The sequence below is a fragment of the Psammomys obesus genome, unplaced genomic scaffold (assembly GCF_907164565.1).
Source record: "Psammomys obesus unplaced genomic scaffold, mPsaObe1.curated_primary_1811, whole genome shotgun sequence".
Taxonomy (NCBI): domain Eukaryota; kingdom Metazoa; phylum Chordata; class Mammalia; order Rodentia; family Muridae; genus Psammomys; species Psammomys obesus.
In genome coordinates this window covers 15,320,232-15,348,129 of record NW_026585504.1, presented here as the reverse complement: position 1 = coordinate 15,348,129, position 27,898 = coordinate 15,320,232, and the positions used below count along the sequence as shown (strand labels likewise).

Below are 27,898 nucleotides of genomic sequence, written 5' to 3'. Positions count from 1 at the left end.
TGATGTGTTTGGGCATCTATTTCCCGGGTTTAGAGGGACGAGAACACCCGGTAGGCTTAAGCAGTCATTCTAGAGCTTTTCCTCGCCATTCAATTCAAAACACTAAGCGTCCGGACGCCGCTGGCTTCCAGAGGGAGGACAAGCTGTAGGGTTAACGGGTGCGTTCCCAGGCTCTCCGCCTGCGTGGCAGGAGACTTGAGACCGCCCCCGCACGGTGATTGGCTCCAGCCGTGGAGGTGTGTCCGCTCCGCAGCGGCCGCCGAGTGCGCAGGCGCACGCATCCTTCGGGCGCAGGCGCGCTCGCGCTCCCCGAGCAGGGAGAATCCGAGTTCTGCGCGAGCTGCAGAGGAGTGGCCGGAGCAGCCTGGTCAGAGCCTTCTGGAAAGTGGCTGTTCAGCGGGAAGGGTAGGATGATATCCCAAGGAGAAAGAGGGTGTGGTGCTCGTTGAACGTTGGTGGGGTCGGACGCTGGGGGAGCAGGGAGCTCCGGCCAGTCCTCGGTGGATTGGGCCGAGAGCGAGATCGCCAGGCGTTGGCGGCCAGCGCGAGCCCGGCGCAGGAAGGGAGAGGCGATAGTGGTTCCCGGGACTTTTGGTTCGGCTCCCCATTTCTTCAGCTCCAGCCTCATGGTGTTGCTCGTTAGTGTTAACAGACTGCCTGGTAGCCCTAACGAGCACAAAGTTCGGAGATAGTTATTAGAAGAATGACCCGGAGGGTCGTGGGTCATTGCAGACTTCACTGTCTAGGAAAGTCCCTGCTTTTACCTTAAGGCTTCCCCGCAGGCGAATTTTACAATGCATTTGTGTGTGAGAAGAGTAGCTTAAGGCATTGTTAACACTTCTTCGTCCTTAATCATTAGTCACTGCACTATTAGGAAAAGCAAACACCAGTGGTAGAGGAAGCGAAAACCTTCAGAGTTGAGGAAAGAGACTTTTCCTTTTTTGCTGTTTGTCATCTGGGTAGGTTTGGGGTGGGGGCAGGGATGGTGACCCAGGAGAGTGAGACACTGGCAGCCTTTTGACAGCATGTCCTCCGCCTTGTGAAAATAATGTTTCTTACTAAAAGATATTTTAAGGATTGAAATAATTTCATCTGCCCTGCTGCCTTTAAGAGGGTTTTGAGATGTGCTGGTAAAATGCTAATAGTTCAGTCAGAGCCAGGTAAAACGTATTCTTATCATGTTTTTGTTTGTTTGGTTTTGTTTTTTTTTCCTCTTGGAAAAGACTATGCTTAAATTCTGTGAGGCACGGGGTGGTAGTGGCTCACACTTTAGTCCTAGCACTTGGGAGGCAGAGGCAGGTTCTCTGTGAGTTCGAGGCCAGCCTGGTCTAAAGAGTGAGTTCCAGGATAGCCAAGGCTACAGAGAAACTCTGTCTGTGGGGGAAAATAACTCCTGGGAGGCATCATTTGCTACAGCACATTTTTTCTTTCTTTTCTCTCTCTCTCTCGACATCTTACTATGCAGCCCAAGCTGGCCTGGAACTCAGAGATCTGCTTGCCTCTCAAGTTCTGGAATTAAAGGCATGCACCACCATGCCCAGCCAGCTTAAGTACTTTGAAATCCAAACTTAAGCTATTTCACAGCAAAATAGGAAATGTTAGTATTTCTGTTACTAGCAAAGTTGATGCCCATGGTATCCATTGACCATTTGTTAATTGTTCTTTTGGTGAGAGGTTATGAGAAAGAACACATTCAAGTATATGATAACAAATAGGAGAAACTTTTTTTTTTTTTTAATCATGCGCCTGGGACAAGTCATATTAAAGCAAATTAAATGACTAAACAACTTAGCCTGTACCTTAAATAGTTATCATTTTTGGTAGGACTTTTTGTTTTGTTAAGTGGCTTGCTTATTTATTTATTTATTTGTTTGTTTGTTTGTTTGTTTGTTTTTGAGTCAGGGTTTCTTCTAGCTTTTCAGTTTCTACATTGTAGCAACCGTTAAGACCAAGTGAGGTTGGTACAGAATTGGGAGTGGGTGGCTGGAATTCCAGGTGAGAGTCTAGTGACAGCCCCTTCCCCTCTATCAGGGAAGGTCAACAGGCCCAGTTTTCAGAGTCTGTTGTGAGTAATCATCGTTGCTCAGATTAAGATGGTAATGATTGCCTATGCTCCGAGGTTAGTGTTCCATAATAACATATTTAACAATTGTGAGGTGGTTATAATACCTGGATGCACTTGCATATGTCTGTAATCTCCACTACGTGGAAGGTTAAAGCAGGAGAATTTCAAGTTTCAGCCCAGACTCATGAAGCCCCATCTCAAAAATAATAATAAGATAATATAAAAATGTATGTGTGTGTAAATAATTTCCCAGTTAGCTCTCATAGCCTTGGGCTTAAATCTCAAGATAAGAGCTCTCAGCAATCGCTCAAGCTCCCTCTCTGCCTTCTGCCATGCTCCCTGCCACGATGGTCATGGACTTTAACCCTCTGTGAATCTGTAAACCCAAATAAATGCTTTCTTTTGTGTGTTGCCTTGGTCGTGATCTTTTGTCCCAGCAATAGTAATGAACTAAGGCACAAGCTGGATATGTGTGTGTCTATGTGTGTGTGTATATATCTATCTCCACATATGTATATGGATGTATATACTATATTGAACACTCTGTTGTAGGCACTGTTTTGTTTTGGTATTTGGTGCTTGAGCATGAAACTCAGGGCCCCTCCTGCATGCTAAGTTCACTTGTCTCTGAGAGCTGCTCTTCTAGGAATAGTTACTGTTGCAGATATTTCACATGAGTAAACCATGTAACAGTACTGGAGTTAAGCGTGATTATTCTCATTTAACGAGGAAACCAAAGTATAAAAGTTAAGCAGTAGTCAGAGTTTGAAAGCCTTATGTCGTTGGGTATGGTAGCTCTTGACTGTAATCCCAGTACTTTGGAGGCAGAGGCAGAATTATTAGTGGGGTTTTATTTGTTTTATATTTTACTTACCGTTTTGGGGTGTGGGAGTGCACACATGGCAATTAGAGGAAAGCTTGAAAAAGTCCATTCTTTCCTCCATCTATCATGTGGGTACCAGGGATCAAATTCAGATCATCAGGCTTGGCTTCAGCACTTTTTCCTGCTGAGCCATTTTGAGGGCTTAGATTGATTTAAGTGTGAAACCATCCCTAAATAGTACCAGCTTCTGCCTTAGTTCATTTTTACTATTGCTGGGACAAAAGATCACAACCAAGGCAACTTATAGAAGAAAGCACTTATTGGGCTTACAGATTCACAAAGGGTTAAAGCCCAGGACCATCGTGGCAGGGAGCATGGCAGAGAGGGAGCTTGAGCAATAGCTGAGAGCTCACATCTCAAGACATAACCACCAGGCTGAGGGAACTAACTGGGGATAGCATGGGCATTTCAAACCCCCCCAGCCTATCCCCAGCCTTCTCATCCTTCCTTCCCAAACTATTCCACCAACTGGGGATTAAGTATTTACATAGATGTGTCTGTGGGGTCCATTGTCATTCAAACCACCACAGTAGGTGTACACATATGGCTCAGTCACAGCACAGCTTACAGGAGTCCATTTTCTTCTACCTTGTGGATTCCTGAGCTGGAACTCAGGTCTTCAGGTACGGGAGTAAGCACTTTACCTTCTAAGCCTTCTTGCTGGCTCAGGAACACCATTCTTTAGTGTTCTTTTTAGCAACCTCAATACTGATGTTTTCTGTGTGTATGTATGCCCGTTGCTCTTTGTAGGATACCTTGGAAACTCCAGAACACATCTAAGGCAGTGCATTTTTTTCTTAATCAACTAACATGAGATGGTTGGAATATTTCACGTGAGGTGAAGCATTGTCATTCATCCTCACCTAAATTTGGTATCTAACATGCTTAATCTGCCCGATTGTCATCTTTCCTAGACAAATGGCAAAGCTGCTGGTGCCTGAGTGCTTTCTCACCTTCCACATCTGCAGTGTTAAATGTCATTGATTACTGTCTCTTCAGGATTCCACCCAAGTCACTAAGGGTAGAATTGTGGAAATTAATTCCAAAGCTGACAGAAGCTTGAAGGCCGGGTGTTAGACACCAATTAACTTAAAACATGCACTTCTATAAAACTGATGTGGAATTTTGGGTTTGTTTCTGTTTGGTTGGTTAGTTCCCAATTTCTAGTGGTTTCCTCTGCCTTCTTTTTTGCCTTGAGTCATGTGTTTAAAACAGATGTTTATAATAGATTAGATTCTGGGGTAAATTTACATCAAATCATTTGCATAGTTTGGGGGAGGTTGACATAAGAATGGCTAAAGTTATCTGCCTAGAAGAAGGTACAAAATAAACCTGAGGGGAAACAGAGGGAGGAAACTTATTTCTTAAGACAGGGCTGTGTGTGTGTGTAATCTTAGGCTGGCCTTGAAGTAGTGAGCCTTCTGTCTCCTCCTGCCAAGCCTTGATGTAGACCTTCACACCTGGCTGTGGAAACTATGGATCTGACCTAAATGCCTTCAGGAATTGTTAAATTTGGAGCATTGTTTCTTTTTTTGATCAAAGCTCCCCCCTTTCGTGCGTGCGTGTGTGTGTGTGTGTGTGTGTGTGTGTGTGTGTGTGTATGTGTATGTGGGTGGTGGTTTACATAAAAGCAGCCCAGGTTGACTGTCTCCTTATATAGCACAGGATGGCCTTAACCTTTGAATCCTCCTGCCTTGGTCTGCCAAGTGCTAGGATTATAGGCATGCAGCACCAAATCTGGCCAAGCACATGGACATTTTAGACGTTCATGTTAGAAATGGAACACAGCTCCCACATCTGCCTCAGTTGTAAATTTAAATCTTGTGCTACTGTGACTGAGGTGATCTAATCTCATACCATCCCGATCCACAATGCCTCAGCCGAATCACCACCCCTTTGCATCTTCATTTACCCATAAGCCACTTCATGATTATCTCTCTTATCAGACTTGGTAGTGTTTATCTTCATTCAGGTAACCCTTATTTAATAATAACTTAATAATAGACCTGGTAGTGGTGTTGCCAGTTCACGTATGCCAGCAGAAGGTGTATACTGCTTTCTTCAAGCAAAAAGATGAATGTTTACTGTAGGTATGTACAGAGAAAAAAGGAGAATATATGGATTTGTACTCTGTAATTTAAGGCAGTGTATCCCCTGGTAAGAGAAGCCTGTTGTCATTTTGTGCTTTCTTCCTTTTTTTCTTTTTCTTTTACTGTGTGCATGTGCTTAGGAACTTATTATAAATTTTCCTTTCCCAGCTACAGTCTCTGTTTTCTTTGCGGGATTCTTTAATCCTCTTACTTATTTTTGTATCAAAAGATTATTAAGAACTTGTTCAGACCCTGTTTGATCCCAGTCTTGCTGCCTTGTGTGAAATATTTTTCATCTAAGCCTTCAGTAAAGGTTTCCCTCTAAACCTTTGTCAGTACTGCTTAAGACAAATCTGTTACTGTTTCTGTTCTCTTATGATTCAGAGAGGTCCATCATCTGCCAGTGGGTGGGGATGTTTCCAGTAATTTAGACTTACTGTATGAGCCAACTGGAAGATTTCTCTCAAGAGAACCAAGAATTGGCATTATACTTTGGAAATAGGGTCTAGAATTTATGCCTTATTCTCTTTTCTCCATTCTTTTTTGTTTTTGTTCTTTTCTCTTTGCAAGGCAGGGTTTCTTTGTGTACCTGGCACTTGCTCTGTAGACCAGGCTGGCCTCGAACCCACAAAGATCCACCTGCCTCTGCTTCCTGGGTGCTGAGATTAAAAGTGTGCACCGCCACGGCCACTGCTACCAGCACCACTGCTGCCACCACTGCCAAGTGGCTCTCGCTGGCCTGGGGTTTATTTTGTGGACCGGGTTGGCCTCAAGTTCACAGAGATCTGCCTCCCTACCCCATTATTGTTACCACTATTATGTGTATATGTGTGTGTGTCTGTGTGCATATGTGCACATGAGTGTGGGTGCTTGTAAGGGGCCTGAAGTCAGAAGAGAAGAGGAAAAGCCATTTAAGGGAAATATGTTGTTTTCAGATTTGTTAAGAAATATGTTGTTTTGTCTGCTACTTCAACTTTTGTAATAACAACAGAACCCATTAGTTGTACATTTAAAAATAGCAAAATTCACAGACTTTTTCAGTGTGCTTGTTGACTCAGGACAGGGATACTAGCCCATGGGAGACAGAAAAATCAGGCCTTCAAAGCCTGAGCTGCATGAGACTTCTGTCTCACAAGACAAAGAAACAAAGGGGGAGGGGCAGGAGTAACATTCCCTGGGTGCCAGGCTCGTGCCAGTGAGTGTGCTAAGGACTGTGTTGTTGTTGTTGTTGTTTTGAGACAGTCTCTGTATAGCCTGGCTCACCTGGAAGGCACTCGTTGGAGAGCTCCGCCTGCCTCTACCTCCTGAGTGCTGGAATCAAAGGCGTGTGCTGCCACCTCGCCTGGTTGTGCTGAGGGTTTTGAAGGATCACCTTTGTACGGTTGTTTTGAGAGTCTTACTTTGTAACCTGGGCTGACCTTGAATTCTTCACCACTCTCCTCCCAGGTACTGAGACTATCCCACCTGTCTGGATCTATCTTTTTAAGTCTTCACCAGAACTCAACAAAGTCTGTCCTTGTCCCTGTTTTACCATGAGAAAAGCAGTCTTGTTTGTTTACTGTGTGTGTTTGTATGTGTGTACACATGGTGGTCAAAGAACAATACCCTGTTCAGGCGTCTGAGGGCTCTGCGTGCTTGCAGTGCACGTACACACTAACAGAAGTAAACCTTTAAGAGTCCTGGGGGGACAGCTTTCAGTCCGCCACGAGTTCAAGGTCTTTGCTCCCTCCTGATGCTTTTCTCTGTGGCCTCTGCTTAGAAAAGGGGGAAGTCGTAAGCAGAACTTGAGTTCATAGAAAGGGCGTGTCTCCCCATGACCTCACTGTCACCTGACTCATCTTCTTTCCAACTCTATCTTGATTTTTGGAAGGCAGAATTTTTAGTCTTTGGTTTTGAAACAAGATGCCTATAGATTCAAGCCTCTCTTTGAACCCATTTTGAGATTTTTCGTTCTGTTTTGTTTTCACTAACCAGGTGGTAAATATTGACTTGTGGTTGGCCAGAATCACCAGTAGGAATAGAATTACAAAGTCGTGTTTGAGAGATCTGGCTTCCTTATTCCACAGTGTTTCCGTATCTGTAGTACATTGTCTGAAAACCTGACTGAAGTACTGTTTTGGGGGACTAATTGGCTACTGTATACTGTTTTTATGGCCACTTGTTCCTCTGTTAGTCACTCATTGGAGCCATAGGTGACTTTTAGAGCATGCTGCCTAGTAGGCCTTGCCTGGGGCTCCCGGAAGTAGCAGAGAAGCTGCAGTCTACCTGAGCAGACAAGAGTAGGACAAGGAAAGATAAACATCTGGAGGTGACAGAGTAAAAAAATAACGCTCTTCCATCTCCCTTCCCCCATGCTGTCTAAGGAGTGGCTGTTTTTTCTGGACTGTCTTCAGACTGCTAATCCTCCTGTTTGAACCTCCTGAGTTCTGGAACTGAGTGTGTACCACCACATGTGACTGAACATATGATAACATGAGACATATATGTATGATAAAGCAAAAGGTTTCTAAACAGGAAATTAATAAAGCACATGATTTAATGTTAGTATCTAATGAGTGAATGGTTGCTAATTCATGGGAGGCTTTTTAACTTATTTTTTCAACTTATTTTATTTTATGGGTTTGGGTGGTTTGCCTGCATGTATGTGTTGACGAACTTTTTAAATAACTTTTTAATTTACATTTCTTATATTTTTCTCCTTACTGCACCCCAATCCCTTCTAATACCCAGCACCAGGCAGGAGAGAGAAAGGGTCAGTGGGAGAGGGGGAGCAGTTCTCTTAGCTGCTTCCTGCTGGTTAGGGTGGTCGGGTTCCTTGGAGCCTGTCCCGCTCTCGTTTCAGAAAATCTCTAACTTCCTCACTGCAGCAACAGCAACCAGGAGCCCGGGAGGTTAGGGGAGGAAGCAACAGCAGCCTTGTTCTTTCTCAGACCTCTTCCACACTCTCTGGGCTCTGGCATTTATTCTCTCTCCAGAGTCCTCAGATTTAAAAACTGTCTACAGCTGGTGAAGAGCTCCTCTCAGAGCCTGCATGAGGCAAATAGTCTGCTGCTGTGGACCATCTGAATCAGTCCCACATCCCACACCTGGGATTAAAACAGAACCGTGTTTATATCCACAATGTGTATGTCTGGCCATGTGCCTGGTGCTGGAGGTCAGAAGAGGGCTGACCTAGAGCTGGAGTTGCAGCTGGGTATAAGCCACGGTGCGGTGCTGCCACCCGAACCCGGGTGCTCTGCAAGAGCAGCCAGTGCTCTTACAAACCGCTGAGCCATCTGTCCAGCACCAGTGTATCTTAGTATGTGAGTATTTCGCCTGAACCACAGGTATGAGAAGTACAGTTATAGTTGGAACTTCTTGTGCTTGCTGTGTGCATCTGTGCATGCACACTTGCATTTCCGTCTGGCAGAGTGCGCATGTGGAAGCCCAGAGGACAGCTTGGAGGAGCCACCTCTTCTACAGTGTATGATTGCATATATCATATTTAACTACATACACGTACACAATCACACACATAACTTAAAGAGCTGGGAGTTCTGGCTCATTTGCGTAGCATGTGTGAGAACCTGAATTGAATCCCCAACATACACAAAATTGAAAAAGTTCCTGATTATTGCATTACAGGGGATTGAGCCCAGGGCCTTGTGCATGTGAAGTAAATGCTCTACCACCACCGAGCCACACCCTTGGCCCCAATTGAAGAAGTCTGCCAGTGACCAACTGCCTTTTTTATTCCATATCACATGATGGATTATGGGATATGGTTCTAGTGATTGTTTTTTGCTACTGCCACGTGCAGCTCTGTTGGGAAGAGCCAAGTTCCTTTGAGAGTGCATCATGCTTCTTTACTTATTCATTCATTTCATTAGGTGTTTTCCAAGTACATACTGTCATATCCTGTTAGGTGTTGACATAGATGGGAAAGCCTGACCCCTTCAGAGCGTAGTCCTGGTTAGTTTGAGTCTCTGCTTGTGTGTATAGTTCACAGCAGGGTTCCTGGTCTCAACGCCTTTAACATTTCAGCCTGATCGTTCTTTGTTGATCAGCTTTCAGGATGAGTGTTAGTAGCTTCCCTGGCCATTTGCCCCTGGCATCCCTGTCCCCATGTTGCTATAATCACAAGTTTCCAAAGGCTGAACATGGTGGACCACATTTCTAATTCCAGCACTTGGGAGGTAGAGGCAGAAGTATAAGATGTTCAGTGCATCCCTCAGTTACATAGCAGGTTTGAAGCCAGCAAATCTAGAATGTGAGCCAGGTATTATCTGTATTGTAGACAAAGAGCTTTGGTAATTGGTTTTCAGAAATGTAATATAGGGCTCTGAGGTGGTTTAAAGAGACAAGCGATAGTCATGCAGTCATGAGAACATGAATTCAAATGTAAAGCCAAGTACAGTAGTTCAAGTATGATGCCAGCACCTGTGGCTAAGGGAGGTGGAGACCGGAGAATACCTGAGCTAAGCAGCCTAGTATATAGAGCAGCGAACAAAAAGAGACCCTGTCTCAAACTCGGTGAAAGCTGAGGACTGACACCTGGGACTATCCTCTGACACACATGCAGTGTGGTATCTGTTCCATGACACACATGTACTCAGACTCGTACACACATACACAGGAACACGTTACATACATATGCATCTACATACAAAACTTAATATAAAGCTAGTAAATGCAGTAAAGAAAACCTGAGTCTGTCTCAGTGCTTATTAATCCACATACTTTTTCACAGTAGTGACACTGAATAGCACCTGTATTAAGGGGAGATTTCTTTTGGCTGATGATCTTACTGGGTTCTGTCCATGATTGCTTGACTCCATGCCCATGGGTGGAGCATCATGGCAGCAGGGGCATGTGCATGCAGAGGAGCTGTAGACAGCAGTGCAGCAGAGAACCAGGGTCCAGGTATGACCTTCAAAGGCACTCCTTGCCCCAGAGACCTACTTCCTCCAACTATGCCCCACCTCTTCAAAGTGTCCAAAACCTGCTGAAATAGTGCTACCAGCAGGGTGTCGTACATTGAACACATGAGCCTGTGAAGAACATCACATGGTAACACCTGCTCATTTCATTGAATGTTTACAAGAGCTTTCTGGGTGACTGTATGTTAGAGAATGATTGCTTAGTTTCAGAGAGCCTTCACTAAAACAACAGACCATAGAAACAGAGGAGCAGAATCTATCCATAATGAAAACTGGTCTTTTTTGAGTTCTTTGTATACTTTTTTTTTTGGTTGTTCAAGACAGGGCTTCTCTGTGTAGCCGTGGGTGTCTTGGAATTCACTCTGTAGACCAGACTGGCCTTGAACTCACAAAGATCCACCAGCCTCTGCCTCCCTGAGTGCTGGGATTAAAGATGTGTACCATCACCGCCCAGCTCTTTTTCTTTTTTAAGGTGTGTGTGTGTCAGAAGTTGTAAGCTGCCCAGCGTGAATGCTGGAAATTGAACTCTGGTCCTCTGTAAGAGCAGCATTTGCTCTTAACTGCTGAGCCACCTCCAGCCCCAGCATTACTTTTCTTGATAATACCGTAGTATTTCATATTTATCAGGGAGTAGCTTGAAAAACTTGTCTGTTTTTTAGAAGTAATGTCTGTGTGTTCTTTATTCATATGACCTAAGTTATGATTGTTTCTGTGATTGTTTGAAAGAAAATGTCCCTCATAGGCCCATATGAGTGGCACTCTCAGGAGGTGTGACTTAGTTGGAGGAGGGGAGTCTCTTTCCCGCTGCCTGTGAGTCCAGGTACAGAGGGCTCAGCTCCTTCTCCAGCACCATGTCTGCCTGCATGTCCCCATGCTTCCCATCTGATGATAATGGATCAAACCTCTGAACTGTATGCCAACCCCAATGAAATGTTTTCCTTTCTAGGACTTGGTGTGGTCATGGTGTCTCTTCACCGCAATAATCTCCAAACTGAGACAGTTTGTTTACCTGAGTGCCTTTTCTTTATTGCTTTGCCAGATTCCGATGAGCTTTAAAGAACACTGTTACAGGGATTGAGGAGGGTGTGACTCAGTTGACACAGTCCTTGTCTAACACAAAGCCAGTCCCCAACACTACATAAACCAGGCATAGTGGCACACACCAGGGAGGGAACAAGAGCAGAAATTCAAAGTCATCCTTGGCTGCATATCCAGTTTGAAGCCACCCTCAGAAGCGTGAGAGCCTGTCTCCACAACAATAATAATAAAGAACATTGTACAAACAAGAATTCATTTTATGTTTTTTTTTTTTAATTTATGTATCCATATATAGTGTTGCATGCCCTTAATCTTAGCACTCAGTATGCAGAGGCAGGAGGATCTCTCTGAGTTTGGGGCCAGCCTGTTCTACAGAATGAGTACTAGACCATCTAGGGCTACATACAAAGCAAGACCCTGTGTATTGAGAATTCCGGAATTTTGGTTTCTTTAAACAACACAGAAATATTGCTGAAGAATGTATTTTCATTTTAATCCCAGGTATGGGGATATGAGGCTGCTGCAGACTGTCCAGAAGCTGACTGTGATTTGCCTCTTGGCTCAAGCAGAGGCACGGTTTTTGTCAGCTGCAGACAGTTCCTGAAAATGTGTGATGTTTAGAATTCTGGGAACTTTTGAGAGGGTGTTAAATCCTAGGACCCCAAGAGTGGTGCTGTTGGTTGTTCCTGGGGATTGGTTGTAATTTGTTAGTAGTCTGTGCTCAAAAGAGAAACAAGAAGAAAGAAATAAGATTCAAGGATCTCTTTCTCTCTCATCCTCAACCCTTCTTCTTCCCCCAATTCTTTCTCTCCTATCTAGTGCAGGGGGTGAAATGAGGTAGAGGGGTAAAGAGGAGGAAAAAGAAGAACCCATAAAGTAGCGAAGACCAGCTGCAACCCTGTCTCCAAAAAAAAAAATAAAAAGGAAGAAACTTACTACTTTGTGTATATGATGTGTTCCTGGAGTGCAGGTACGCACATGCCATAGCGCATGGAAGGCAGAGGACAACATTGTGGACTCAGTCCTCTCCTTCCACCTTTCATGGGTTCCAGGATCAAACTCAAGTCTCTGGGCTTGCATGGCAAGCACCTTTACCTGTGAGCCACCTCAGTGCCCATGGGTGGTCAGGCTTTCATACCAAGTGCTTCTACCTACCGAGCCATCTTGCTGGCCCGAGGATTAAGTTTAATAGTTTCTCAAAGCTTATTTTTTTTTTTTTTTTTTTTTTTTATGCTTTGCTTTTTAAGGCCGAGGACCACTTTTCATTGGAAAGAATACTTCACCCGTGCCTGGGGGTATGGCTTAGCTGGTAGAATGGCTGGCCCAGCATTCATGAAACCCTGGGTTCAGTCTCCACTGACATATAAACCAGCTATATTCCCAGCACCAGATGGGCAGGGACTTCTGAAGGACCAGAAGTTCAAGCTCATCCTCAGCTCCATAACAAGTTTAAGCCACTTAGAATATATGGTTGCTTGTCTTAAACAGGGTATTTCTCCTGGGTCTTGGGTTTACTTCTTGTACTGATAGCATTAAATATCCATGTCTCTTCTAAGCCTGAGTTCCTGACTGTAGTATAGGTGGACAGGTAATAAGATTGGCCAGTAAGTACCTAAATCCCATAACTGTGCTTTTTCCTCAAACTTTTGTATATCCTTATTTTTCTAGAGTATCCATATTTCTGTTTCTGTGTCCAGTTGAGTTTGATTCATCATGGATAATCTATCATCAGAAGAAATTCAGCTAAGGGCCCACCAGGTTACTGATGAGGTAAATGGCTTTTTTTCTTTTTTTTAATTTTATTTTAATTTTTATTACATTTAACCCATTTGGGTTTTGTGTGCGTGTGTTTGAGCTTGTCTCATGCATGTGGAGATCAGATTTCAACCTGCAAGAGTCAGTTTTCTCCATCTGTCATGTGGGCTCCAGGAACAGAACCCAGGTGGTCGTGCTGGTAGGGGGTGGAGTACCTTTCCTTCTGGAGCCATTTTGCAGGCCTATTTCCGTTTTCACAGTAGAAAAGTGAAAGTGTCTTTATAGAGATCGCTTTGGCTGCTTCTTGGTCCCTTTAAGGTGGTTAGTATTTAACAATTACTTGCAATTCTGGAAGGAATTTTGAACTTTAATGATTCCTTAGTATCTGTGTAGCAGACTTATTTCTGCCTACCTGCATGAAACTCCATCTGAAGTCTCTCCTAAGGAGTGTCTAGTTGGAAGAAAATGAAAATGGAACACTCTAATTTCTTTGCTTTCTTGTAAGGAGGAGGATGTGCTGGCAAAATTTAACAAGTAGCGTCATAAATATAGCCTCTGACTAGTTTGTTTCCCTATATTTTTTGGAATGCTTTAACTCTGTATTTTTTTTCTAGTCTCTGGAAAGTACGAGGAGAATCCTGGGCTTAGCTATCGAGGTAAGAAATACTCAGTCTTTGAGTATAAAAATGTGTGGTGGAACTCCATACTAACTCCAGCACTAGCTGGAGTTGGTGTTATTTGAAACCCGCAGTTGTTGAAGACTGTCCAGTGATGCACTAATAAGCCATTTCTGTTTTTTCTTTGAAAGTATGGGGATATTGACAGGTAAGATGAATTTTCCACAGCTTGTGACTTAGCTACTGTAGGGGTTAATGTGTGTGTTGGTCTGAGGCAGCCCGTTCTGTCTGTCACACTAGTTCTGAGAACTTGTTTTTTGATGTTACTCTCTCTTGTCATTTGTCAATCTTTGCAAGTTTTGCTGTTATTTTGGGTTGTGTTCTTGTATTTTTATCTTTCTTTTTCCCCTTTTAGAGTCAGGATGCAGGAATCAAGACCATCACTATGCTGGATGAGCAAGGGGGTGAGTTGACGTCATTGAAGGAAACTCTGAATTTGACTTAGAATGCCAAAACTCCCTGTGAAATCAGCCACTTATAAAATACAGCTTTCTCTTTGTAATATGTAATATGTAAGAGTAATATGTTGCCGGCACGGTGGCGCATGCCTGTAATCCCAGTACCCGGGTGGGCAGAGGCCGGCGGATCTCTGTGAGTTTGAGGTCAGCCTCGAACAAAGCAAGTCCAGGAACAGCAAGGCTACCCAGAGGAACCCTGTCTGGAAAAACCAAAGAGGAAGAGAGAGAGAAATGTTTCTTTCTTTTCTCCTGATTCCAATTGTGGGCTCATGGTCACTGCTGGATTAGGATGAGAGGCAACAGTGCCCAATCGTATACAAGTCTGTCTTAGACAAGCACGGCTTATGTGCATTTGCCCCATGAATATCAAACGTGATATTCTTAGGTCATTCTTCCATAGCAAGGTCCAAAACCGGTCAAAATTCTGATGCATTTAGAAACATCCAGTTTTGTTGGCCTTAGTTAATCCCATCTAGCTTTCAGTAGTTTAGTGACTAAATGCTAGAAATGCTGGGAATCTGGTCTACTTGTAGGAGTGGTTTCTGAGCACCCTCACATCCTGTTGGCAAACAGATCTTTGTGCGGTGAGGCCCCAGGGGCCTTAGGGGGCTGCTTTCCCGATCCTAACAGTCACTGGCAGGTGATAGTGGGAGCTGCAGCCTGCTGCTGGGTAACATTAGCATCTGCACTGCACATCTGTGAATGTAACACCACCACTTGTTCTTAGAACAACTAAATCGCATAGAAGAAGGCATGGAACAAATAAATAAAGACATGAGAGAGGCAGAGAAGACTTTAACAGAACTCAACAAGTGCTGTGGCCTCTGCGTCTGCCCTTGTAATAGGTAAGTCGAGTAATCAAGACCTTTTAAAAATAAATCAGTACATGAGACTATCCATGCCTGCTCCCTACCCTGAAAATAAAGTCAGAAGTATAACTGGATAACTGGGCCTGAATTAGCAGCTTTGTTAAGAAGCAACTGAATATCAAGATTTTCGTATAAGCAGGAAGGTTCATAGAAAACCATGGCTAAATTGACCAACTCTTGTAGCAAACCTCAATTTCAGTCTGGATACAAAAAGCCTGGGAAATACACGTCTGGAGGATATAGAACAGAAGGCATTCGTGTCCAGACATTCAAGGGTTAAAGAATGGACTTCTTGAAAAGACAGTGTGTTAGAGCTAGGGTTAGGTGCTGTGGGGTCTGTGGGGTCTACCAAGGCTAAGGGTATAAACGGGCATAATTAGATGGTACCTTACAGAAGAGGGAGGGTATGAGTTGAGTTTTGTCACAGAAAGGATTTGGTTGAGTGTGGAGGAAAGGGTCTGGGAATGAGACCGAGTGGGAGACCTTAGCACTAGAAAACAAACAGAAATAGAACATGGGAGGACAGGAAGGTTAACTGAGCTACATGATTCAGATGAAAAGTAGACAAAGAGATGTAAGTAGCTGGTAGAGAAACTCAGATGTCAATGCCAGAGTTAAGGAGCTGATAGAGTGGATTGACATTTGTTGTCTGTGAACCAGGAAGCTAGTTAAAAGTAATTCATTATTTGGGTCTTTGAGGTTAGGCTTTATCAGTGGGGTTGGAGATGAAGTTATAAATCAATAGGAATTCACTTTAAATCAATTGCTTGCATTTGAAGCATAAAGGGGGAGAATCAGAGAAGACTGATGGGTGGTGTGTTCTAGTTTTGTTTATGTGATAAAACACCCTGAGGGAAAAAAAAAAAAAAACTTAGGGCAGGGAAGTTTATTTGGATTACAGTTCCAGGTTATAGTCTATCACTGAAGGGACATTAAGGCAGGAACTTGAAGCAGCTAGCCACCTCTCATCCAGGAACAGAGAGGAATAAGTGCTGTGTGCTGTGTGCTTGTTCTCACCTAGTTTTTCTCCATCATCTTACACTGTTCAGGCCCCCTGCCTAGGGAATGGTGCCGCCCACAGACATGGTCATAGGCAAACCAGGTCTAGACAGTTCCTCATTTGAGGTTCTCAGGTGATTTCAAGTTGTGGCAAGCTGACATTTGGAACACAAGACATCTCTAGTAGACAGAGAAGATTTTATCATACTGTGTGAGGTTGTGCTTGACACAAAAGACGTCACTCGTTTTGTTTTGTTTTGCTTCCTTGAGACAGGGTCTCACTATGTAGTCCTGGCTGGCCTGGAACTCTATATAGACTAGGCTGACCTTGAACTCAGACACCTGCCTGCTTCTGCCTCCCTAGTGCTGGGATTAAAGATGTGTACCATCATGCCCAGTCACTCATTTTGTTTTATTCCATTGTGGAAATTTGTATTCTTGTCTTATTCTTGGATGAGATAAACTCTAATTTTTTTACTATTAATAGATATTAATAGATAAAGTGAAGCTGAGACTGAGGCAGTTAACCATTAATCTCCTGTTAGGAGTTCTTTGAACTTTTAATTGAGATGAGTATCTAGAGATTAAGTTACAGAGCTTCATAAACAGTACTTTTAGCTGGTTGTGCCAGGTGTGTATAATCCCAGAGTTTACCTTCAAATGAGTTTAAGTCTCTTACACTTATGTATTTCCAGGGAAGTACAATTTTGATTTTTGCTTTGTGTTGTTTCTAACGTAAGTTCTAGGGATGTGCACTCACCTTGCACAGTACATGTTCTTAACTGCTGAGCCATGTCCCCAGCGCTCAGATAAGTGCTCAGATAAGTGCCTTTATGTTATAATATTTTTCTGTCCAATTTTTAAAACTTTTTGTGTTTATGGGTGTTTTGCCTGCTTGATATCTGAGCCCAGTGTGCGTATCTGGTGTCCATCAGATCTCTGGAATTGTAGTTAGAGAAGACTGTGAGCTGCCATGTGGGTTTTGGAGTTGCTCAGGAAGAGCGGCCAGTGCTCTTAACACCTGGGCCATCTCTTCAGGCCCTCTGTGCAGTTTTCACTAAATAAAAGGATTAAGTTGCTTATTGGTCAACTTCTGGTTTTGTTTTGCTGTAAGGAGTTAGGATTTGACAGTGTTTTTCTGAGCTTTAATACAAGCCCATTGACCTGTTTAGTATTTGGTTGATTCTCTTAAAGTTTATAGTTTAACAGCTGTTACAGGGGATGTAACTCAGTTGGTACAAAGAGTGTTTCCCTAGCATGAATAAAGCCCTGGGTTTGAGTCCCAGCCCTGCATACAATTAGGATTGGTAGTTCATGCTTATAATCCTAGCCCTTAAAATCATCCTGTACATACCGAGTTCATTTGCAGCCTGGGCCACGTGAGACCCTGTCTTCAAACAATAGAATTCCCAAAACAACAATAGCAACAAAAACTATAATGTGTCAAACAGGTTTAGCAGAATGATTTAAGCAAACAAATTCTAAGTGCCTACATAGTGCAATTCAAACTCTTAGGTATATTTTACAAATTTCTGTTCCTGTCTTCTATGTTCCATGGAAGAATGAGGGAATGAAAGTAGGTGAATTCTTTGAACAAAGAGAAAGACTCCTCTTCAGTCTAGTTTCTAAATTGTAGGTTAATAAACAGAATAGCAATGAATTCTAAAAAGGTCAAAGATGAGAGAATAGGGATGATAGAGCAATGGGTGTATTGATTTTTTTTTTCCCCCTGTGTGTTCCTGCCATGTGTGGGCAAGCTTTTCTTGAACACAGGGCGAGAAGGTAGAACATGGGCCTGAAATAGACTTTCACCTCCAACATTGGCAGAACTCTTTATCAGTGGGTGGAGAAAAATCATTCCTTAGCAGATGGAGTCAAGGACTGCTGTGACAGCACAGCTGTTCCATGAAGAGGGGGCAGAGCCCTGCTGAAAGATTCTAGGGGAGCTTTCATTCTCCTTGGGTCTGTACACCGCCAAGACTCGGGCTAACATTATGTCGCTTGTCCTCAACTGTCTCCATCTCCTTCACTGCCTAGATGTTCCTAACCTTACCTCCCAGTCTGTTTTAATCAGAGTCAGCACCTAGCTAGCCATAACATAGCACACACAGCATGCTCATTCTTTGAGTCCTGAATTCAGTCTAGCAGTACTGCTAGAGCAATATAGAATCTTCCCTTCCTTTCTCCCCCCATCCTCTTTCTTCCTCTTCCCTCACTCCCCTCCCCTTCTCTCATCCACAGTTGTTTTTTCACAGTAATACCCTGGAAGGCAAGAGTTACTTTTTGTTTACTTTATTTCATGATGCTGGGATTAGTTAGCTATAAGCTGTATATGTCGCCAAAGCTATTGCCTTAGTATACTTTTTTGATCACACTCAGGGCCTGACACACAACCAGCAGTCACTAGGGAGGATTAAGGGAACTTCAGTGCTGCCAGCTAGTACTTCCTGCTCATAATAAGCTTTAGAATTTTAGTGAGGAATGTTATTCCTTGGACACGCCCAGGAAAAATGAAGTATGCAATTGTTTAAAATGTTTTCTTGTTTTTCTCTTTATCTAGATTCTCAGATGGTGGTTGTTTCTTTGAAACCAGGCAGGCATTTGAATGCACCATGTGTTTAAAGTCTGAACCTGCTCCTGTTCTGTTTGATTGACATGCACTGTTGTCTGCATCTCATTCTCTCACTTAATCTCTTCCTTTCTTGCTTACTAAAAATGAAGATCTAACATCAAAAGCCGGGCTCAGTAGCTGATCAAAGGGAACTTTAAGATGCAGTCTTGAGGTGCAGGCTGAGCTGCTAACCAGCTGCCCAAAGGTGATGCTTCAAATGGCTTTTCTGTGCATGCGCATGGATTTTGTGAATGATAGAAAGTGTCTTAAAGGTGTGTTGTGTGTAATGTGAAGTGAAATTGTTCGTGATGGGTGCTGTCAGACAAAAGATGGACTTAACAAAAGGATCTTCATTTGTTATAACTCTGTTAAGACTAATGCACCAAAAACTGTTTTTCCTAAGTAACGTTAATATTAGCAGAATAAAAACACTCTTGAAATTCCATAAGCTTTAAATTGTTGATCTTAGCAGTCATTGGCTACAGTCTAGTTCTTTTAAGGGTGGAGGATTCAGACTGACTGCATCTCTCTGTTCATAGAAGTTTGATTGTCCTTCCTCTCCATTAGATCTGCTCATACATCCTGATTCCCGAAGAGTGTTTCTATTTGCGTATTGCTTCTCTGCTTTTTCATTTCCCTTGATTTAGGCCACTATCAGATCAAGGAATTGTCAAACTAGTCATCATAAATCCCATTTAGAATAAAGTGGGATCAGTTTTAAATGTGTCAGGCATGGGGTAGCACACCTTTAATGGAAGCACTGGGGATGCAGAGGCAAATGGATCTGAGTTCAAGGTCTACATAGAGAGTTCCAGGACAGCCAGGGCTGTTTAAAAACAACAAAGAAAAAAATTAATAATAATACCATTTTTTTTTTTTAAGGTAAAAATCTCATTAGTCACTTTTGGTTTTGATTTTGGGCAGGATCACACTTTGTTAGCCTAGACTGGCCTCCCTCAGTCTCCAGAGTGCTGGGTTTGCAGGCATGCCAATGTGTGATGGTTTTATCAGTCACTTTTGAATTCGTCACACTCTCCCATCTGTTCTGCAATCTGGCATCCTAATAAAAGCCCTACTTCTATTACCTCATTTGGTACTTCTGGCTATTGTGCTGAGAGCTGTAGCTCAGCGGTAGGGTGTGAGGACTTTTGAGGCCCTGGGATTATTCCCCATCACCACAAATGTACAAACACCCAGAAGCCACTTACTCTTTTTTTGTAAATTTGAGATATAATGTTTATTTTGTGTATTATTACTCTGCTTTAGATTTTTGCCTGGAACCTATATGTTAACAAAGTATACATGACAAATTCATTCACTAAATGAACAAACAATTACATAAAAATATTAATTTAAAAAATTAGATAGCTTTTTTAAAAAGATTTATTTATTTTATGTATATGAATGCTCTGTTTACACATACCAGAAGAAGGAATCAGATTCCATTACAGCTGGTCGTGAGCCACCATGTGGTTGCTGGGAATTGAACTCAGGACCTCTGGAAGAACAGCCAGTGCTCTTAACCACTGAGCCATCTCTCCAGGCCCCAAAACTAGGTATCTTACATAGTGATGCTCGCCTGTAGTCCCAGCACTCTGGGCGCCAGAAGCAGGTGGATCTCTGTGAGTTTGAGGACAGCCAAGGCTACACAGAGAAACACTGTCTTGAAAAACAAAAACAAAGCAAACAAACAAACAAACAAAAAAAAACCCATAACAAAAATAAACAGATATCTCACCTTGTTCCAGGAAAGATTTAACATGGCCAATTAATTGATTGACAGAAACAGTAGTATAAACATGAAAAATAAGTATGAGAACTTAAGATAGAACCAAGAAAAGTGCTTTTCAAACTAGCTTTTGCTATTCATACATTTATCCTGTAAGGGCCTGTCAGATGGACGGTTCAGTAGATAGAAGTACTTGTTGCCCAAGCTGCATAACCCAGTTTCCATCCCTGGAGGCAAGTGAAAGTATTATTTGATGGTGTGTATCTGCAGTCCCAGCACCCCCAGACCAGGACGGACGGAGAATTGCAGGGTGGGCAGCAGCAGCAGCAGATACAAGACTGCCTCAACAATGTTGAAGGCCAGTTGTCCTGTCCACTACATGTGCGCTCTGGTGCATGTGTACTCCCAGACTACCAGCTGATATTTCTAAATATAAATTGTGCCTTTGGAATACCCTGTATGTGAAGGTCAGAAAACAACTTACAGGAACTTCTTGCCTTCTTTCTCTGTGTGGATTCTGGGAACTGAGTTCAGGCTGTCAGGCTTGGCAGCAAGCACTTCCCACTATGCTACCTTAACAGACCTTTTTAGAGCTTTGGGGGTTCCTTTTGTTTGCTTTTTGTTTGTTTGGTTGGGTGGGTGGTATGGGGGCTTTTGGGGGGAGGGGGTTGGAGAGAGGGTTTCTCTGTGTAGCCCTGGCTATCCTGGAACTCATTCTGTAGACCAGAGTGGCCTTGAAATCATGGATTTGCCTGCCCTTGCCTTCTGAGGGCGAGGATTAAAGGTGTGCCTCACCACTACCCAGCTCCTTTTTAGTTTTGAGACAAGGTGTCACAATATAACCCAGGGTGGTCTTAAACTAATGATTTCCTGCCTTAGCTGCCTGCGTACTCGGATTACAGGCATGTGCCATCAAACTCTGCTATGAGTGTCTTTCTGTAAAAGTAATGGATAAGATCCAGTTCTAGCTCTGCCAGAATTGAATCTTCATATGCTTTTGAAAGAAGAAACCACCTGTTTGTTTTTGAAGCAAGGTCTCACTATGTACCCCTAGCTGTTCTGGAACTCAATCTATAGACCAGGCTGGTCTTGAACTCAGAGATCCCACTGCCTCTGCCTCCTGAGTGCTAGGATTGAAGGTGTGCATTACCATTGCCCAACAGGAGATCACTTTTTTTTTTTCCATAACATTTATTCTCTGCTTTGCAGTTTTTGCGATTAAAAAACTTCCTTGAACCTAAGATTAATAAGACTTATATTATATTGTGCTTAATTCTTGTTAATAGAAAAGTAAGACTAAAAATAAGTTTTAAGTTAAGTAAAAGCTTAACTGTAACAAAATAATCAGTAAAAGACAGTTTTGAAGTCCCATAACACAAAGTGAGGTGGCAGAAACCTGTAATCCTAGCACTTAGAAAATGGAAGCAGGAGATGGGTCAGAAGCCTTGGTTGTATAGTTAGGGCCTGTGTCTAAAGACAAGAAAAGCACTTTCCTGGGCCTTTGTATAATTTTTTGAGACAGAGTCTCTGTGTAAGAGCCCTGGCTGTCCTGAAGTTTTCTTTGTAAACCCAGGCAGGCTTTGAACTCACAGAGATTTGCCTGCCTCTGTCTCCTGAATGTAGGATCAAAGGTGTGCACCACCACCGCCTGGCTTTTTTTTCTCTTTTCTCTTTCTTTTTCAATGGAGGAAAAGTAAGTTTTCTTTTGTAACAGGTACCAATGTGGCCGCACATTAATCTATCAGTTGGTGGTCTGGTCTAGAAATAATCCATGTCTTTCCTTCATGACATTTTGTTTATTCTTAAAAGAAATTTAAAAAGTAAATGTAATACACACTTCTACCACTAAAACAGACCCGGATTTGGGGGCTTTTTGTTGAGTTGGTAAAATGCTATACACCTATAATCCCAGCCCTAGGAAGGCAGAGGCCGGAGGAGTTCAAGACCATCTTTGACTACATAGTGAATTTGAGGCTAGTTTGGGCTATATGAAGCCCTGTCTCGAACAAACAAAAAACCCACAAATAAAAGGTGGGTTTGGTGGTGCATGCATTTAATCCCAGTACTCTGGAGGAAGAGCCAGGCTAATTTCTGAATTTGAGGCCAGCCTGGTCTTCAGAGCAATTTTCAGGATAGCCAGAGCTACACCAAGAAACCCTGACACAAAAGATAAAAGCAAACCATAAACTAAAACAACAAAGCCTCATCTAGAACTACTCTGGTTCAAACAACAGGGGACGAAGGTGGGTACTTCTTGGACTTCTTTGAACCCATACATCAACCTCTTGTGTTCTTCCAAGGAACCTCTTTGTATATCCCGAACCATCTTTCCCAAAGAATTTTCCTCCTTAGTAACCAATGACTTTTTTTTTTTTTTTTAATGGCAAAGGCTATAAGCTGAAAGACTTGAAATATCAAGTTTCAGCTTTCCACTTGCTAATGGCTTACCAGAGATTTGGAAATTTTATTTTTTTTTAATTTTAAAATTGATTAAATGGTAATGGTACATGCCTTTAATCCTAGCACTGGAGAGGCAGAAACAGGCAGATCTCTCTGAGTCTGGTCTACAAAGCAAGTTCCAAGACAGCCAAAAATAAATAAAATAATTATATATATATAAATAGAAGATTAAATGTTGGTAGATTGATCTGATTCATCCCTTCCTTCTTTTGCTGTTGGGCATAGTGCAGACAACCTAGTTTTAGCCAGAAATGGGAGCATCATATTCAAGGTGATAAGTACTAATAATTTTAAGTTCTCTTCCCTGCTTTTCTGTTTGTCTGTATTTCTAACGTTTATAAAAGGACGAAGAACTTTGAATCTGGAAAGAACTATAAGGCAACATGGGGAGATGGTGAAAACAACTCACCTAGCAATGTAGTATCTAAGCAGCCAGGCCGGGTAACAAATGGTCAGCCTCAGCAAACCACAGGAGCAGCCAGCGGTGGATACATTAAACGGTATGCCAGCTCTTCTTTGAATTTCTACACCACTTCCAATGAAGGGTTCATTTTAGGAGTTGGGTGTAGCTAGCCACAAGCCCTAACTCAGCAAGTAATCTGTCAGCTCCCTCCCTTCCTCCTCTCTTTTCAAAGTGTGGGTTTATTTGGCTTCCCACTTTAAAGGGTTCATGGTTGCTTAGAAAGAAAATGATGGCAGCAAGAATATGGTGAATATGGCTGTTTTTTACTTTTTGCAGTCAGTAAGCAGTGAGAAGCAGATACGAGAAAGGCGGACCAAGATACACCCTCCATAGAGCTCTGTCAAGTCCCATACCCTACCTTCTGCGCCTCCTAGTAATGCCTTCTGACCATAGTTTTCCAGTTTACTTTAGAGTAGCAGTAGCTTGGATCTTAGTGTGCACAGATTGATTTGAAAGTTTTTTAAAGACAGATTGGGGGTTAGTACGATGTTTCAACAGGTAAAGGAGCTTGCCTCCAAGCCAAGCCTGCTGTCCTGAGTTCAATTCCCAGTTCACATATGAGAAAAGGAGAGAACTGACTCACATAAATTATCCTCTGATCTCCACTCACATGTTGTGACATGTGCACATGCATGTACACAAACACACGACAGATAAGTAAATGTGAAAGTTCAAGACCAAACAAGCCAGGCAGCAGTGTCACACACCTTCAGTCTGTGATTGTGAGGCCAACCTGGTCTACAGAGCTGAGTTCCGCAACAGGTAGTACTACACAGAGAAACCCTGTTTTGGAAAAAAAACAAAATAAAGATTCAGATGGGTTTGGAGGCTGAGGAAGGAGGATTGCTTTTACCCAGGAGCTGCAGTCTGGCCAAGGTAGCATCATAAGGTTTCTTCTGGGGTAGAAGAAAAAAAAACAAAAACAAAAAAAAAAAAAACAAGCTGCTTTCCTGGTATTCCTAGCACTTCAAAGAATGAGACAGGAGATTTGCCAAATTCAAGGGCAGTCTGGGAAAAGTGAAATCTAAGATATCCTAGACTATATGCTGAGATTTTTTTTTTTTTTCCCCAAGACAGTCTGCCTTTACATGGGTTCTAGGAATTGAACTCAGGTCATCAGATTTGGGCAGCAAGCCCTTCACCTGCTGAGCCATCTAGCTAGCCTGTCTCGCTAGCCATCTTGCTTACCTGCTTGGTTGCCTTTCTTTCCTTTCTCTTTTTCCTCTCTTCCTTGTTCCTTTCTTTCAGTGTAAACTGTTTCTCCAAAGCAATCATCTACATTTCACTCACATGTTGGGCATCATTTTAATAACTTTTACAGTAATTCCAGGTTTAGTCCATTTGTAACTTAGCAAAGAGGTCTGATTTAACTCTCTTTTTGTGATAGCATAACTAATGATGCCAGAGAAGACGAGATGGAAGAGAACCTGACTCAAGTGGGCAGCATCCTAGGCAACCTTAAGAACATGGCTCTGGATATGGGCAATGAAATTGATGCTCAAAACCAGCAAATACAGAGGATCACAGAAAAGGTTAAAACACACACACACACACACAAGAAAATGAGATAGCCAATCTAGTGATACTTAGTAATGATATCTGAGAGAAAGAGAGATAAATACAATTTACTCAGACCGTGTTGGTGAGGTGGCAGCCAGTCATGCTATGTGGTCCATGGTATTTTGTGAAGGCACAGCCTGGGATGATGTTTAACTTAAAACTCTCCACATGAAGCTAAGAGTTGATCGTCTAGAGCTTGTGAGGTGGCGAGGGGAGTGAAGGTGCCCGCCCCAGGCCTGACAACCTGATTTTGATTCCTGGGAGCAACATGGTAGGAGGACAGAACTAATTCTGACAAATTGTCCTTTGACTTCCGCATACATGCACATGCACACAATAAGTAAATAAATGTAATTTTAAAAGAATTTAAATTTTAAGAATGTACTGGGTAAGCCGGGTGTAGTGACACACACCAGTATTGTCAACCCTGGGGAGGCAGAGGCACATGGATCTCTGTGAATTCAAGGCCAGCCTGGTCTACCTATGGCAAGGGCTACATAGATGAACCCTGTCTCAAAACCAGGCAACCAAAAACAATATACTGAGCATTTACTACTGTTACAGAGGACCCGAGTTCATTCCCAGCAACCATATCAGATGGCTCACAGCTGCCTATAACAACTTCACCCTCTGGCCTCTTCAGGCACTTGAACTGGAGCCACTTACAGGATGTACCATTAAAGTAAATGATGGTTCCTAAGATGCTTGTAATACTGTGCTCTGGGTTTAGCGTATAGATTACACATCATTTAATTTAGATGCTTCTGTGGGTGGCAGTACATCTGTTCGAAAGATCTTTGGCAAAGTTATTTTGGTTCTTTGGTCAGAACTAGAGCAGCTCCAAATGAGACTCCTGCTCAGAGAGCATTCTTGCCATACTTTATTGCGTGGAAAATGAGCTGGACATGGTGTTGCGTGCCTGTAATTCCAGCCACTCTAGGGGAGTGGGAATCGCTTGAACTCAAAGCTCGAGGCCAATTCAGGGAATAAGATCCAGTCTTAAAAAAATAAGTAAATAGGGGGGACTCGGAAGGACTTGGCTGGTAAAGTGCCTGCCATGCAAGCCTGAGGACTGCGTTTGGCCCCCAAGTGTCCATGTACAAGCCACACATGGTAGTGTGTGTCTGTAAACCTGGAGGTGGGGGTAGATGACGGGGACAGCACTTGTTGCTCTTCAAGCAAAGCGGGGAATGATTCCCAGCACCCATACAGTGGCTAACTCCAGTTCCAAGGATCCAGCACCACCTTTGTGGCAGGAAAACACCCATGCACATTAATTAACTGAGCTACACCCACATCTCCCAATTTAACTTGTGTTAAAATGGCTTGTTTTTTGAAGAAATGCTAAGATTTTTTTCCTCTCTCTCTTTTTTCAGGCTGACACCAACAAGGATCGTATTGACGTTGCCAATACAAGAGCAAAGAAACTCATTGATGGCTAAAACACTGCTGTACTTCTTTACCTGTTACTCAGTGCTCTAGCTCCTGCTACATCATTACTTGTTTAGAGTTTGAAAGATTGTGAAAGAAGAACCAGAGGAGGACTGCCTCCCCACTTTCTTATTTTCTGTCCTTTGGGGGTAGGTTCTTGCTCAGGCTTTCTCACAGTCTTTCTCAGTTCACACTCTTAGGCTGTCTTCCATTCATCACCACAGTCTCCTCATCCTCTTCACTTCTTTTGCATTCAAGATTTGGAAGCATTGCCAAAGAGCCGCGAAGAGGCAGCTATATAAGTAGCTTTTGTCATGGTTGGTTGGTTGGTTTGTTTGCTTTGGTTTGGTGGTAAAGAGCAAGAGGAAGTTGTTGACTCATTAAAGAAACTACAGATCACAAACAAACAAACAAACAGGCTAGTGCTTTGGCTGGGCGCTTTTACACATGTGCGCCTCACTGTTTTCCAGCACCTGCTCCAGAGGAGCGTGCAGTGAGTGTTCCGGAAGTGAGCCTCACTCCTGAACCTGTAGTGATTTGTGTATGTACATAGGTTCCGGAATCCCGTTCCAAACGCACATTCAGGAACACTATCAATGAATGCCTTTTATTCCCAAAATGTCATATCGTGGTCCCTTTGTAGGCCTGTTAACCTCATGGAGTTGCCATCATTTAAAAGATGTACATATATATGTGAAGTAGGAGACTTCCTCACTAAAGCAGGGCTTCAAATTTTTGGGGAAACTTTGACAGTCTATCATGTGAATTCAGATTTACCTCAATACTAAGATTTATATTTAGATATGAAAAAGAAAAGTTGTTTTGATCTCAGGTAGAACAATAGATTGCTTTGAGTTTTTTTGTAGTTTTAGACATTTAAAAAGTTATAATTTGTTACTAAAAGTTTGGAAAATTATGCCTTTGGGTTAATTATTGATGACTGTACTGCCACTCTCTCCACCTTACGCACAGAATCTTGTTTATGCAGATCCTGAAGTGTTAGGAAAGCTGAACTGGTGTTTGTCACTGTTGTTTAAAAATTAGCATCTGTATACTTTAGAGCTCCTAAAGTAGATTGGTTTGACCAATAACCATTGCTTGATTCTTACAATTAAATTTTGTAATTAATGGTATTGTTTTTTCATATAGGTAATGTTTCTATGACTTACTTGTGGAGAAATCATTTTATCCGCTTTTGTTAACAAATAAAGATGTCAGTGCATCAAGCACTCCAGTAGAAAGCTACAATTGGCTCTTTTCTAATTTTTACTAGAGACGTTTACAGAAGTTTCTATGGCTTGTCATGAGTCCATTTAGTTACTTGTCTTAGTCATTTGAACTTATGTTATTATGTGAGGATCTGAGTAATAATTACAAGTCACGTACTGAAGAAGATTGGCCAACAAAAAAACATTCAAAGGCTGAAGAAGCAAAATAGAAATGTTTTATTTCAGAATGGATAGTTTGTCAGATAAAGGTACTAAATGTATAAAGTGTGACTAAGGATAGAACACCAGATTGTGCTGTATTTGAATGTGCTTTTTGGTCTGTGTGTGGTGATGCATGCCTTTAGTCCCAGCACTAGGGAGCTGAGGTGGATCTCTGTGAGTTTGAGGCCAACCTGATCTACAAAGCTAGTCCAGGACAGCCAGTGTTCTGTTAAACAGAGAAACCCTATCTTAAAAAAACAGAGTGCTTTTCTCAAAAGCATTTAAAAACTTAACATGCTAATCTGGCTAAAGGAATGGTGCTGATAGGCAGTATCCAAGGAAAATTTGGTGAGAATCCACAGTAAAGCAGCCAGTTGTCAGTTTCCCCTTTGCTCTTTCTGGCTTGTGAGAATATGTGCCTATTTCTGTGCCTTGGTTTCCATCCCTGAGAATGGGAATTA

The 27,898-nt window shown here is 42.6% G+C and overlaps 1 protein-coding gene across 1 annotated transcript; it reads left to right on the top strand.

Moving 5' to 3' along the window:
- The first annotated feature begins 275 nt into the window (after positions 1-275).
- On the top strand, positions 276-27,255 carry Snap23 (synaptosome associated protein 23). Its single transcript, XM_055592015.1, has 8 exons — positions 276-405; positions 12,664-12,765; positions 13,365-13,406; positions 13,783-13,831; positions 14,613-14,730; positions 22,898-23,053; positions 24,404-24,548; positions 25,953-27,255. Exons 2-8 carry the CDS (start codon positions 12,709-12,711, stop codon positions 26,016-26,018), a joined length of 633 nt encoding a protein of 210 aa, XP_055447990.1. The 5' UTR covers positions 276-405; positions 12,664-12,708; the 3' UTR covers positions 26,019-27,255.
- Positions 27,256-27,898: the final 643 nt, after the last annotated feature.